This window comes from Geotrypetes seraphini, chromosome 2 (assembly GCF_902459505.1).
Source record: "Geotrypetes seraphini chromosome 2, aGeoSer1.1, whole genome shotgun sequence".
Taxonomy (NCBI): domain Eukaryota; kingdom Metazoa; phylum Chordata; class Amphibia; order Gymnophiona; family Dermophiidae; genus Geotrypetes; species Geotrypetes seraphini.
The window spans coordinates 320813033-320828469 of record NC_047085.1 but is presented as its reverse complement, the minus strand read 5'-3'; the positions used below and the strand labels follow the sequence as shown (position 1 = coordinate 320828469).

The 15437-nt window shown below is 42.4% G+C and overlaps 1 protein-coding gene across 18 annotated transcripts in view; it reads right to left on the bottom strand.

Annotated features, from left to right (window-relative positions):
• Window positions 1-15437, bottom strand: part of GADL1 (glutamate decarboxylase like 1) — a 426028-nt gene that overhangs the window by 45634 nt on the left and 364957 nt on the right. For all 18 annotated transcript variants that reach the window (XM_033930116.1, XM_033930120.1, XM_033930121.1 and 15 more), the window contains one exon: window positions 7774-7863. In XM_033930116.1, coding sequence (XP_033786007.1) covers window positions 7774-7863 — 90 coding nt within the window. The remainder of the gene's footprint in view (window positions 1-7773; window positions 7864-15437) is intronic.

The window sequence follows — 15437 nt, the reverse complement described above, 5'->3', positions numbered from 1 at the left end:
ATTTTTATCTGCTGTCTATATTTTGCACTATGGCCCCCTTTTACTAACCCGCAGTAGCAGATTTTAGCGCAAGGAGCCTATGAGCATCTAGAGCAGTGCGGGGCTTTCAGCGCAGCTCCCTGCGCTAAAAAACGCTATCGCAGTTTAGTAAAAAGGGAGGGAGTATATTTGTCTATTTTTGTATAGTTGTTACTGAGGTGACATTACATATTTTAAAGTCATCTGCCTTGAACTCTTTGAAAAAATCCCTGAATATAAATGATAATTAACATTTTCTCTGCGTATAGTGTGCTTTGTTGTTGTTTTTTTTAAATTTTATTGTTGGTAGATCATTTTGACTTGGTCATTTTAAAAGTAGCTCGCAAGCCAAAAAAGTGTGGGCACCCCCATATTAGTACTTTTAGTTTTTTGTTCCTTATTTGCATAGGGGTTATCTGTGTTCTGGTAGGAATGAATTTTGAGAAGCATACAGTGTGCTTTGTGTAGTTTAATTTTGTGGTTAACCATTATATGTAATATGATTATATTGTATGTGTGTATATATATGAAAAATGAATTGAAAAAATTGTGTTACAATTAGTACTATTATGGGGGCGAGGTCTGGGGCGGAAATTGGGCGGCGATCGGCGGGGTCTGGCCCATGACTTAGCCCAGTGTTTTTCAACTGCCAATACACGGACTGGTGCCAGTCCACAAAATAATTATTTTATTTTCGCCGGTCCGTAGGTGTCAAAAGATTGAAGAGCACTGATTTAGAGGACTGCCTGGTCCTCTGTCCCAGCTACCAGTTTTACTACCAGCCATGCAGGTTTCAGGTCAATGCTGGAACCACTTCCTCAAGTGATGTGCGTACCCTATACTAGCCCTGTGGTGATCAAATCACTGTGGTGACAGCAGGTATACAGGTACAGTATAAAAATTATGCATGTATTATAAAAATATTTCAAGTAGTAGTCTAATATATTTCTAGTAGCTTAATAAGGTTAATTAATTAGCTCAATAACAAGATGCAGACAGTAGTCCAGCACCAATAAAGTTGCTTATGTCACATCCGTGCTCCCTGTGGACACCCTGAGCCGTCGGGTAGTGACGCTATATTTGCTACTGGCGTGGTCCCTTTAGAATTAGGGCGTCCTTTTAAGTTGGCTGCCTCTAGGCAAATGCCTAACTAAGCTTACTACCAAGGGCTTTGAAGAAAGCACATTTGTCAGAATGGCCTTGGTGCAAAAACATAAGCTTTTATTTGGCCACCGGCCGTAGAATCACTGTGCCACTCTAGGTTTCACTGGTAGCATGAACATAATACAAAACCAAAAAGAAAAAGTTCATTTCACTCACTATCACTCAGGAATCAGCTCTGAGCTTGCTTGGCAAATCATATACAGTCATTTAGCTCGTCATAAGGCTTAGAGGTGAAACAGTTGGCAAAAATAACTTTTCACTGTAAAGCTACAGAGCAGACATTCATATTCATGCCTAAGAGACATTCTGTGCTTTTCCTATAGTGCATTCACCCTCTCCAGCTGGGCTGGACTTTCCACACAGACACCGAGCAGGCTTTACCATGAGAGGATTAATCTCCTTTTCCTAAGAGGCATGCTGGCTAATTCAATTACCTAGTTGCCATGGCAATCCATTCACAGCTGGGCTCTTGCACGGAGTACTAAAACCCGGAACCTCAGGGTTTAACCTGACTAGAATTACAGCCTAGCGTTTGGTTCAGCTGTGCACATTTCCTGAAGAGGAGATTACTGTGCCTTTCCCAAAGTCCAGCAAACTGTCATGTGAAAACTGCAGTACAGGATTACATTCCTTGATAACTCCCACAGTCATTAGCTCAATGAGAAAACAGAAAAACAGCCAGGAAGAAAACCCTTTTCACAGACCTTTTCCCAGTGTGTTCAGCTCTTCATTTCCTTTGGCCAGCTCTCCTCCACTGCACTACTCTCTTCCACCACCATTGGATCTGAGGGAAGGAATTCTGTGGCCAAATTACCAGTCTGCTCCTCAGTCATCTCCCAGTCCTTGTTGATGAACTGCCCTGCAGGGTCTGAGGCAAGCTCTGCCCCGTCCTACACTTCCTGCCTCTGCTCTCGCCTTGCTCTTTCTGCCAAGCCTCGTTCTCCTGCACCTCCTCTTTGCTGTCTGACGAGCCTGGCTTTAAGCTGAGAGAAAGAACCACTCCCCCTTGGCTTTGGATGGGGGAAGGGAATTCCTTCCTCAGCCTGTGCCGTTTCTCTGAGGGGAAACTGCTTTTGAGCTTTCTGCATTACAGGCACTGGACAATAGCAAGGCAGATTCTTCCTGCCTGGCTTTGGGACTGCTTCAGGTAAGTCTAAGCTTTCCTGTTCTATTTTCATTTTCTCAACCTTACTCACAGGGTAGTCAACTAACTTATTGTCTTGGGCACTGACCTGGTCAGCCCTTCTGCACCAGGGTTTGTATACTTTCCTACATTTCCCTGTGGCAAACCTTGGGAATGTAGTAAGTTTGTCACACTATCCAGTCTTTTGCAATGAATGTCACATGTATGACTTTCTCCCGGTTGGCGAAAGGTTATGTGTGTGCTTGCTGTATAGAGCTCCTAGCTCTCAGAGATTAAGCACGTTTCCTTGAGGCTAGAGTATCAGACTTAGAGATGCTGAGGAAGACAGAGAAGTACATAGAGGAGACCTACAGGGATGTTGTAGAGAAGTCCCACCTCCAGTCTGGTAGCCCCTGTGCTACCTTGGAAGAGAGAGGTCTCCTAGAAGGAGAGCATCACCCTAGTAAAGTAGGAAATAATCCTGTAGCTAGGACCCGCCCACCATGGGATGCAATATCCTCTCACACCAAGGATGTGTCTCCAGGTGCTTCTGCCCAGGAGGGAAAAGTTAGGACAGTAGTTGTAGTTGGTGATTCGATTATTAGGCATGTAGATAGCTGAGTGGCTCGTGGGCGAGAGGATCGTCTGGTCACTTGCCTGCCTGGTGCGAAAGTGGTGGACCTCACGTGTCACATAGATAGGATTTTAGAAAGTGATGGGGAGGAGCCAGCTATCCTGGTACATGTAGATACCAATGAAATAGGAAAATGTGGGAGGGAGGTTCTGGAAGCTAAATTTAGGTTCTTAGGTAGAAAGCTGAAGTCTAGATCCTCTAGGGTTGCATTTTCAGAAATGCTCCCAGTTTCATACACCCAAGAGGCAGGTAGAGCTCCAAAGTTTCAGTGCGTGGTTGAGACGATGATGCAGGGATGAGGGATTTAGATTTGTTAGGAACTGGGCAACCTTCTGGGAAAGGGGGAGCTTGTTTCGAAAGGACGGACTCCACCCTTAATTGGTGCTAATGTTTAAAAAGGAGATTGAGCAGCTTTTAAACTGAGATGTGGGGGAAAGCCGATAGTCGCCCAGGAGCGGATGGTTCGGTGCGAGGTATCCTTGGAGGATACCATTGAAACAGGATATTTAGAGAGTCCCGGTAGAGAAGTTCCAATAATGGTGAAAGAAAGCCAGGAGGATTTAAGAGGAAGGCAAAGTAAAAGACTCAAATTTTCCCTGTCTTCTCAGCAGACTGCAGTTGCAAGTGTCTATATATTGTGGCGGGGCCAGGAGTGAGCCTAGCGCTGGCAACCCGGCTCCCGCCCCAGGCGTAGGACGGAGCGCTCCCAGGAGGACTCCCACTGGATAATCAGTAGAATAATTAGTAGATTGCTTTTTGGGTAAAGTTCAGCTTTTATCTTTATTACCCCCAGTTCACAGCACTGGGGTTCCAGTAGTCCCTCTGGTTGAGTGGACTTAACACAAATCATACATTTACAAGGCTTCTTCCTTATAATACAGTCCAGCCTGCTGCTCAGGCAAAAAGCCAAAAATAAACCAAAACATTTTTCTCTTTAGTTTTACTGCTTTTGTCTGCAAACACTTCAGGAAGCTCTTATACCTGACCCACCCGAAGTCCAATGCCCCCACTACCTCTATGCTCCTGGGTAGGGGCTAGGGAACTTTATATAACCCAACCTTTTAAGACTGGTGTAAGTCCCCTCCCAAAAGTTCCCTGCTTCAGGGTTACGGGATGTCAGGTCTCTGAGTTCCGTTCAAGCTTCACGGGGAAAGTTAATTAGGTTCTCACCTCCTTCCCTTTATCTACAAGGCCTCTCTCTCAGGCACTAATTAATTCATTCACACATGCTTACAGTTCTGCCTAAGGGAGAAAGAACGCTACACAAAATACATTCACTTTCATTCCCCTCCCCCATTCATACCTTATTGACTGTGATTCTATAGGAGATCCCAGGCTGCTAGATTGCACTCCATTTCACTGCTTCCAGATAGCTCTCCCTCTAATTCCATTAGGGACTCTTCGCTTTCTGAGACCGGGTAAGAACTCCCTTCAGGGTCAGCTAACGGCCAGCCCTGCCCTGGGAACCTTTCTCCTCCTTTGAACTTCTGCTTAGGAGCCAGAAGTCTGTTAGCTCGGGAGGGTTGTAAGACGGCCTGTGCTTTAGCTCTGGTCTGGGATAGAGAACTTCTAGCAGGCTCCTTCCTGCTCAGCACGGCACTTCTTGTTCTAGCAGTTCCTGAATTCCCTCCTGAATTCTCTCCTGCCTTCCTCCCTGCGTTCCCTGTATTCTCTCGAGTGTTCCCAGCTGTGCTGATTTTATGCTGCAGGCTTGTTCCCACTCTCCCTCTGGGTACGTCCTGCCTGTCAGCTCCACCCCTCTCATTAACCATGCCTGTGCTGGTTTTCTTTATTAGAGGTTTTGTTGCAGAATTGCCCAAGGTGTTATAAAAGGGATTATAGTGCCCTAACCCAGATGTTATGGTTCCTGCCCTTCTCTCTTTGCCTTGCCCTGCCTGTTGACTCTTGGTGATAGGAACAGGGTTACTTGGCAGCTTCCTGGGCTTAGGAATAGGGGCAGCCCTTTGCAAGGCAGGGTTTAAACCCGGGTTTAAACTGCTGACAGGCGCTTCCCTGTCACAATATAAATGCTAGAAGCTTAAAAAATAAAATAGGAGGGTTAGAGTATATAGTACTGAATGATGAGATAGATATAATAAGCATCTTGGAGACCTGATGGAAGGAGGACAATCAATGGGACACTATGTTACCTGGGTACAAATTATATTGCAAGGCTAGAGTAAATCAAATTGGTGGGGGAGGGGGGGTGCGCTATATGTTAAAGAGGGAATTGAATAAAATAAACATTCTTCATGACATGACTGTGAAATCCTTATGGATAGAAATTCCATGTGTGAAGGGAAGGAATATAAAGGTAGGGTTATACTACCGTCCCCTGGACAAAATGAGCAGACAGATGAAGAAATGTTTTCAGAGATTAGGAAAGCTGGAGAAATGAGCAACACTATAATAATGGGTGGTTTCAATTACTATATTTCATAATTCAAATATCAAAGAGAAAACAAAAAATTATGCTTGACACAAGGTTGTTGACCACTACACTGACCACTGTGCATTACATTACAGGCTACAAAAAAATCAGAATCTCTTGCTCTCAGCTTAATACAGTATAAATATATGTGGAGAAAAAAGCCTCAGTTAATGGGCTCAAAAGAACTCCACAGTGATATATTCTGCAAATTTATCACATTTATTTATTTATTCAATTTTCTATACCGTTCTCCCAGGAGAGCTCAAAACGGTTTACATGAATTTATTCAGGTACTTGAGCATTTTTCCCTGTCTGTCCTGGTGGGCTCACAATCTATCTAGTGTACCCGGGGCAATGGGGGGATTAAGTGACTTGCCCAGGGTCACAAGGTGCAGTGTAGATTTGAACCCACAACCCCAGGGTGCTGAGGCTATAGCTTTAACCACTGCGCCACACTCTCCCCCTCCATATATATTGTCCATATATTATTATATCCACATATATATATATTATCACATATATTATTATATCTACACACACACATATATATATATGTGTGTGGGTATAATAATATATAAACATATATTATTATATATGTGGATACATCCACATATATATATGTATATATATATATATATATATATATATATATATATATATATATATATATAAATGTCCACATATATTATTATAGCCACATATATATTGTCCATATATTATTATATCCACAGGATCAGTCAGCATCAGTTCCCAAAAATAAACACTGTAGTATAATAACACCAAGCACTGCCGAAACTAAGCAAAAAAAACTTAACAGAAAAACTTATCTGTATTCTTCATCCAGTCTCACCACTATTGCTTGTTTCACATGCCAGTACCCCGACAGGAAATTCCCGTTTCGCCAGTCAAGGCTGCGTCAGGGGATAAGAGCCCTTGCTACAGCGCTCTCACACGCTTTAGTCTTTCCTTATATGAGAGGAGTTCCATCCACTTTACCATCTTGGTCGCTCTTCTTTGAACCTTTTCTAGTGCCACTATATTTTATAATGTATATGTATATAGGTAGTACATTTTATATGTACTACCTACATATGTAGTATCTATATATAATAATAATAATAATATAACAGTTTATATACCGCAGGACCGTGAAGTTCTATGCAGTTTACATAATTAAAAGATGTTACAGACTGAATGGATTTAACAATGTTCTGCCGGCTAACATTGATTGAAAGATGCTACAAATTGAGTGGATTTAACAAAGTTAGAAACTAGTGATTAACAGCTCTAGGGATTAGTTAATTAGGGAAATATCCTCCAAAACTTTTTCTCCCCAGGGAGGTGGTTGTGGCACCAAATATTCCTATCTATCCCTATATCCTATCTGTCTTTGGAGGAGTAGAGGTTGACCTGCTCTTAATACCCACTGTGAATTACTTGTTATCAAACACTACTTGCCTTGCATTATTCACCGATAATTGGGAGCCAGGTTCTGATGACACTTCATAGTCTGAAACAGAATCTCAATGCGCTGTCTAGATGCAAAGGTAGAGCGAGCCTGGTTACTCTGGAGCACTGCAGATGCATGCATATACTGGTGATCCATTACAATCCCTCTGTATTAAGTGTACTTAATTCAGTCTGAAGAGGTCTGATAATACATGCTTAAACAAAGACACTGTAACCTTAAAAAAATAGGTTAACAATGCTTACCTGCAGTATGCTGCAATGCTGCAGGAATCCATTTCTGCATTGCAGATGTGGAGTTCAGGCTAATCAAGCTATGCAAACTATCCTGGTTCCTGAGATAATTCCTGAACAATAACCTTTGTACATGTTCCTAAAACCAGACATGTTTACCGACGGATACTGTGGTATCTTTCACATGCTGTGACACCACATCAGCCTCGCCGATCCTTAAGATCGGAGAACACGATGCGCTTATCTGTTGAAGAGTTATAGCATGTGAAGTATGCTAGTACCAGTGCTATGGCTATTTCAGTGGCGGGGGTAAAGCTCTGGAATAATCTGGTTGGACAATTGAGAATGAATAATAACATTCAGAGTTTTAAAAAAATTATTTAAAACATCTCTTTTTCTAGAAGCTTTTAAAGTGGGTAAGAAGCACTGACTTAAGGCATGAAGTGAATAATGGATATGTTATCTGTATATTGTTTTATTATGTTTTTTTATACTGTTTCTGGTGTTTTTACCTTATAATGATGTTTGTATGTTGTTGTTTTTTTGTAATCCGCTTAGATATAAGCAGGATATAAGTTTTTTAAATAAATAAAAATAAACAAGACTAAAAAGCAGCTATCGTTAGTTACTGCTTTCACTTCTTCAGAGTTAGTAATTGCCACCAAATGACCATCACAAGTACACTTCACACTTTGCACTCACCCGATGAAGTTTCTGCCAGAATTCCTGGTCTTGCTCCATATTCCTTAAGCTTGGTGGAATGTACCAAAAGCAAACATTTGCATACTCTGGCTGGTACAGAAAACAGATTAACGGTCCAAGTTAAAATAATAGAAAGGAATATAACTTATCATCCCCTTTACAAATATATACATCATCAATCTATCAAACACATTTTGACTAGATTCAGTAAATGGCACCTGTATTTGGACACCAAAAAAATATATGCTGAGCATAATTCTATAAATGTCACTCGAATCTGGTGATAGTAAATTAACAGGCATCTACCCCTGACGAAAAAATGAAACAGACATGAAACTCTGTTGGGTAGTTTGAAGCTACCGCCATATCATCAAAAAACAGCTAAGTGACTCTCCCAGTGATACTATTATGATATTTAAGATTGACTGAGTAGATAACTAACTTCTTCATGCAAATATTCTTACATATACATAAAATAAAAAAGTCTCATCTTGCTAAGAAATTTTTTAATTATTTTTAGAAAATTGGAAAATTAAAGTGAAAATGTTCAGAGAGAAAAAATGATATAGCGGTGGACCCGTATGAGTTTCACCTTTTGGCACTGAATTTTGCTCTGCTGGGAGACTTCACCTTGCGGTGTGTCCACACTACTGAAATTCTTTTTGACAATGCAAAAAATGTTAAGTGTTCACAGTGCTCATAGTTGTACAAGGCGACTCTTACAAATGAGGATTTTTGGTCATTTGATATATTGGGTCACCTCTTTTGTTCTGTTTTGACCCATATAAGAGATTTGGATAATCTACTCCAAGTTGGACGGCATGATTGAAACATTCAAGATAATGAAGAGAATAGATTTAGTAGATAAAGACAACAAAAGGTAGAAAAAAAAAATTTTCTATTTCTATTTCTTTTCTTATTCTTTTTTTTTGCTTTAGGATAAAGTAGTATATTAGTTGTGTTAATAAAAATTTATAAACAAAGCCCTGCCAGCTGAACATCTCTTTCTCTAGTTCAGCAGCCAGAACTTTGATTTATAAGGAAGGAATAAGCTAAATATTGCAGTACTGAGGTTTGTTTGGATGCTGCGGGGACAGTGGTCGCAGGGACGGAGTGGAAACAGTTGTTGCGGGGACAGTGCTTGCAAGGACGGGGAGGTGACAGGGATATTGGTCACGGAGACTGGGCGGAGACAAGAGACAAATTTTTACCCCGTGTCATTCTCTAGTGTGTACTGTTTGGGAGCACCGTTTTATAAAAGCCCGCCTGTGGGTGCTATTTACTGAATCTGACCCTTAAGCATGTTTTATAACACGGCAACTCCTAGTGCAGAGCTGTGTTAGGCGCCCATTAGCCAGCGCTCAACATCCTAACGTTTAGGTGTTCTCAATTCATTCAAGGGTTTTCTATGCCTAAAGTTAGGTGCCGATATCAGAGCCTGATGGCACCCGATTCACAAAAAATGTAACTAACTTGAAAACACGCCCATGATCTGCCCCTAACCATGCCCACTTTTAGGGCTCCTTTTACGAAGCCGCGTTAGCGGTTTAATGCACGTAATAGCGTGCGCTAATTTGCCGACCGCGCTAGCTGCTGCTGCCTCCTCTTGAGCAGGCTAGCGTGGGGGGTTATCGCGCGCTAAAAAGTTGCGTGCGATAAAGCCGCTAACGCGGCTTCAGAAAAGGAGCCCTTAGTTTATGCACTTTGGGCTAAGCACCTGCTTTTTATGGAATCAAGATTTTTGAGTTAGTCGCCTAGCCTTCAATTAAGTCCAATTAAGGCTGATTTTTTTTTTTTTTTTTTTGTAGTAAACATTTTAATAACTGCATGAAACACGGATGGATATAGCAGAAGAAAACCAAAAGATTTTTCCAAAAATAAGAAAAAACTTTTTCCTCCTCCTTAGACCACTATGATAGAAAAAAGGGGTGAAATTAATTAATAGGAGAACATAGGAAATATTTCCAAGAAAAGGCAATAGATTGAAAAATCGAGCTTAACAAAAAAAAAATGTCAATCTTTAGATGGTTCCTTAACTCCAGAGATCTTCTTCATTTCCAAAAAGGTCTTCAGATGTTGCGGTTCTAAGAAAACATATTTTAACCCTTTCAGGACCAAGGGACATATTTGTCCCATAACTTTAAAATCCTATAAATTTTTGATTGGGATAGTCTACAGTTCTAAATTTGATATGTACGGATTCCATAGGATACTGCCTTTATGTAAACAAGCTGGTTCCGACATTCATTCATTAGCGTCGTTGCCAGATTGACGAGAAGATTCACTTGCCACACTGTCCATAAGCCAGAAGTGTGATTTTTTTAAATAAAAATAATGATATTTCACAAAAAAAAATCAATTTTTTGGCATCTGCAAGCCCTTTTTACCATAAAAATGTCGTCAAAACCACAAAAATTGGCCTACGATCCTTATGGTCCTGAAAGGGTTAACCCCAAATATTTTATAATCCATTTACATGGATAAGCTAAAAGAAAGGGGGCTCTGGAAGGTAGAGCTTCCTCCCTTAAAATTAAGGCCGGTTAAGAGGGGTTGAGTGCCAATATCTGCACTGATTAAGCCGATTGCTCAACTGAAGTAGGCACTGATATTGGCACCTAACTTAAGGTGGACTTTATTTATTGTTTTAAACCCTTTTTTTAATACCATTTACAAAAACACTAGGGGCACCTTTTACTAAGCTGCGATAGCGTTTTTAGCGGGTGCAGAATTTTAGCGCGCGCTAAACCCGCGCTACGCGGCTAGAACTAACACCAGCTCAATGCTGGCGTTAGCATCTAGTGCGTGCGGCAATTTAGCACGCGCTAAAACCGCTAGCGCAGCTTAGTAAAAGGAGCCCTAAATGGTTTGCATCAAAACATACATAAGATAAAAACAAATCACGTCATAAAATCTACATTATTAAACAATTTCTTCTTTTCAAATGTCGCCTAATAAATTATAGAAAGGGTGTTTTGTGCCAGTGGGTACGGACAGTATCTGGCAGTTAACATGTTCCACTTACTGCATACTAACGGCCTGATGTGAAATTAACATGGGACAATTTACTGCCTCCTAGATATGGCAGTACCTTCCAGGCACAGGTCTGCCATATTTTTTGATTCAGATAAATGTTTTCTAATGGCATTTTTGCCTGATTGAATTACTTGTTATATTATTTTTTATGAATTACTTGTTATATTATTTTTGATTTTGATTTTGGGCAGCACAATTTGAGTGATTTTTTTTTCCACACAGTTAATGTATTAGACACTAGTGACAGTTGAGGGTGTCAGACTGCTGATATTTATATTTAGCGAAGCTAATATGGTGAATCTTTCCACTTAAAGCTGTGGAGGGGCATAATCGAAAGGGACGTCTAAGTGCGTTTACATCCATCTCGCAAGTTGTCCAAAGTAAAAAACAGCTTAAGACACATTTTCGAAAAATACGTCAAACTTTTTTTTTCGTTTCGAAAATCGTCTAATTATACGTCCTGCCGATCTGATCGTCCAAGCTGCTAAATCGTCCATCTTTATACTACATTTTTGTCCAACTTTCCGTCCAAGTCCAAAGCGCCTAGAACAAGCCCTGTTGGACGTGGGAGGGGTCTGCAAATTGATGGACTGCACACCCACACATGCCACCTAAATAGTGGGGTACCTTACAAGGCACTGCTGTGAACTTCACAAAAAGGGTGCCATGTCTTCTCCTCCCTACAGCTCCATTATAGGTTATGGTGAGCCCCCCAACCACCTCCAGAATCCCCTAGACTCACTTATCTACCACCCCAATAGCCCTTATGGCTGCAGGAGCCACTTATATGCCAGTAAAAAGAGTTTTGGGGGGTGTATAGGGCAGTGCACATGTTTAAGTATCAATGCAGTGATTACAGGGGCTTATGGGCATGGGTCATCCTCTCTATGAGTCCCTAACCCACCCCCAAGATGACTTAAGCTGCCTCTGTGCTGAACAACTAGGCTTTCCTATGCCAGGCGGCCAGGTCATGATGGTCTGGAGGCTCAATTTTAAAGATGTGATTAATATTTTTATGGGGTGGGGGGGGGTCAGTGGTCACTGGGGTAGTGTGTGGGGGTTTGTATTATGTGTTTTCAGTGCTTATCTGGTGACTTTGGGTGGGTTTTTGTGACATAGACCATGTTTTACATGGTCTAAGTCACAACGTCAAAGTTCCGTCAATCGTGGGCTGTATAACTTTCAGTTATACATGCTGTACGACTAAGTCTAAGCCGGCTCACTTCCCGTCCAACTCCCGCCCTTGACACTCCTCCTGAAACGCCCCATTTAGCTTTGGTCATTCAGCAGCACTATGAAGGCCTAGGTCTTTTAGAAATACATCCAAAACCCGGTTTTAATATCGGCACTTGGACATATTTGAGAAATGTTCGTCCAAGTGCCGACTTAGGCCGGTTTTTGGACGTATTTCTCTTTCGATTATGAGCCCCATAGCGTGATGCTAGTTAAGCAGTAAGGATTCTGGATATATGATATTACAATATTAATGGCCCTTCACCCTTTTAGAAAAATTTAGGTGTAACACACTTCCAGTGTCTTGTACATTATTTGTGCTATTAAGTCACTATCTTTAAGTAGCATTATTGCAGAAACTCCAAGAAAGAAAAAGTCTGCAGGGATGAACTTTTTAGTCATGGATATACTTCACCTTACACTAGATCCACAAACACAAGTGTGGAAGGACAATATAATACTAAATACAACATCCTTCTACTGAATAACACACTCCACGGAAAAGAGGACCAAGTGGAAATAAATGTCAAAATCCCTCTCAGTGCGAAGGCTAAGATGTTTTTGAAGCCTTCGCACTGACAGGGATTTTGACATTTATTTCCACTTGGTCCTCTTTTCCGTGGAGTGTGTTATTCAGTAGAAGGGTGTTGTATTTACTATACTTCATCTTACTTCATGTAGCAGAAAGAAAGAGCTATACCAGCTAAGCTATAACAACTAGGAGGGAGTTCTGACCACTTTGCAATAGTGAGCTCTGTCAGCTTGATGAAGTGTACACTTGTATGTGAATACAAAGGGATCACTGTCGACTTAGGTGTCAGGTGAAAAGCGCGCCGGGACAAAGGCGCGCCCAGACAATTGAGCGCAGCGTGGAGGCGCGCACCGCTCAAAATTACTGTTTTTTGGGCTCCGACGGGGGTGTGTGGGGGGGAACCCCCCAACTTTACTTAATAGACATCGCACCGCGTTGTGGGGGCGTTGTGGGGGGTTTGAGGGGTTGTAACCCCCCACATTTTACTGAAAACTTCACTTTTTCCCTGTTTTTAGGGAAAAAGTTAAGTTTATAGTAAAATGTGGAGGGTTACAACCTCCCAAACCCCCCATAACGCCGGCGCGATGTCTATTAAGTAAAGTGGGGGGGGGGGTTCCCCAACAAAAACCCCCGTCGGAGCCCCTAAAAACAGTAATTTTGAGCGGCGCGCACCTCCGCGCTGCGCTCAATTGTCCGGGCGCGCCTTTGTCTTTCGCGCCGTTGTCTATGAACCGTCGACTTATCCCTAATCTAGAAGATTCCTGATGTGACATATGAAGCTAGTTTAAAGAGTGGAGTATACTGTAGTGATTACAAAGCTGCCAGTTATAGATAAAGGCGTTTACTACCACAGAGCTGGCTCTTCCCACTTTGTAAAATCACAAAAGGCTGAGAAAGATTTTGAAGCAGGTTGCCAGGAGGTGAGGTATATATGCCATTCAGTTAAATACCTTCTCTTACAAATTTAAGCAACTGTCACCCTTTTCTCTCTACTGCATGCTAGAATATTTCCTATCCCCTGGGTAATTTTAATTGAACAAGGTCACATTGTAAAAAAAACACAAGAGCAACAAGGATTCAGAGCAGGAGCTACCAGTGGAGACATGACCTCCTTTTTGAGGATACGTCCGGGGGGGTCTGGACTAGAGAGTTGCGCGGGGACAGAAATCCCACCCGTCCCCACCCGTCCCCGCCAAAATCCCACCCATCCCCACCCGTCCCCGTGAGGAATCCCTCCGTCCCCACCCGTCCCCGTGAGGAATCCCTCCGTCCCCACCCGTCCCCGCGAGGAATCCCCTCCGTCCCCACCCGTCCCCGCGAGGAATCCCCTCCGTCCCCACCCGTCCCCGCGAGGAATCCCCTCCGTCACCATCCTTCCCTATAAACTTCAGAAATAGTTATTTTATTTAATTATGCTACTGAATTAAAGGCTCTGGTAGAGACCCATTTACAAATAAGCAAAGAGACTATTAATTTGGAAATATTAATTGGGAAGAATACATACTTTGTAAATGGGTTTCTACCAGAACCTCTAATGTAAATATAAAATATAAATACTCAGCTGATGAGAACCCACAAACTGTCAGCTGAGGACTTCCTTTGCAGTTGGCCTGGGGTCCCTTTTGCCAAGCTTGGCAGGCAGCAGTAGCGTCCCTGAGTCACAGATGCTGGCACCTCAGTGGCTCATGGATGCTGCCAGCGACTGCTGCGCTTGGTGGAGGGGAGTTCTGACCATCTCTAGAGGAGGTCCTCTGCTGGCGGTGCTTGGGGATCCCCACCAGTCACAGCAAGGGCCAACAAGTACTTCAACACTGTAGAAATAAAACCAGAAATGCATTTCCTTTTCTTTTGAACACAAAACAAAGATATCTGCCATATACATTTCCCAAGGCAGATGACTCTATGCAATGTCACCTCGGTAACAAAATACAAAAATAGACAAATACACCCCCTCCCTTTTTACTAAACCACAATAGTAGGTTTTAGCACAGGGAGTTACGCTGAATGCCTCGCGCTGCTCTCAATGCTCATAGGCTCCCTGCGCTAAAAAACAATATTGCGGTTTAGTAAAAGGGAGCCATAGTGCAAAATATAGACAGCAGATATAAATTCTCAAAACAGACACATTTTGATCACTAAATTGAAAATAAAATCATTTTTCCTATCTTTGCTGTTTGGTGATTTCATGAGTCTCTGGTTGCACTTTCTTCTTCTGACTGTGCATCCAATCTTTCTTCCTTTCTTTCAGCCTCCTGTATGTTTCCTCTCCTCCAGACCTCATTCTCTCCCCCAACTTTTTCTTTCTGTCTCCCTGTTCCCCCTTCTTTCTGTCTCTCTGTCTGCCCCCTTTCTTTCTTTCTCCGTGCCCTCCCCCAAGCCACTCGGTTTGCTGCCACCGCCATCGGGGAATAGTCCCCAAGCCACCGCTGTCCCAAGCTTTCCCTGCAGAAGCGTCGCGCTGACCAGCATTCCGCTCCCTGACGTCAATTCTGACGTAGGAGAGGAAGTTCCAGGCCAACAAGGCATTTCTCCTCATTCCATCCAGCCTGAGCCCCATCTCTCCTTGATCCAGCATTTCCCTTCTGTGTCTGTCAGAATTACCATTCCACCTATTTTCCAGCATCACCCTTCTTTGTGTCCATCTCACCTATATCCCTATCTCACCACTTTTTCAGAATCTTCATTTGTCTCTGTCCTTGTCTTTACCCCATATTCACCATTTGCCCTTTCAATGTCTTTATCTCCCCCCCCCCACACACACTTTTTCAGCATTACTTCTATGTCTCTATTTCACCTCCTCTTCATGTCCCCTCTGTATCTCTATCCTTATTCAGAAGGTCCTGCTTACCCTTTCTCTTCTTTGTGT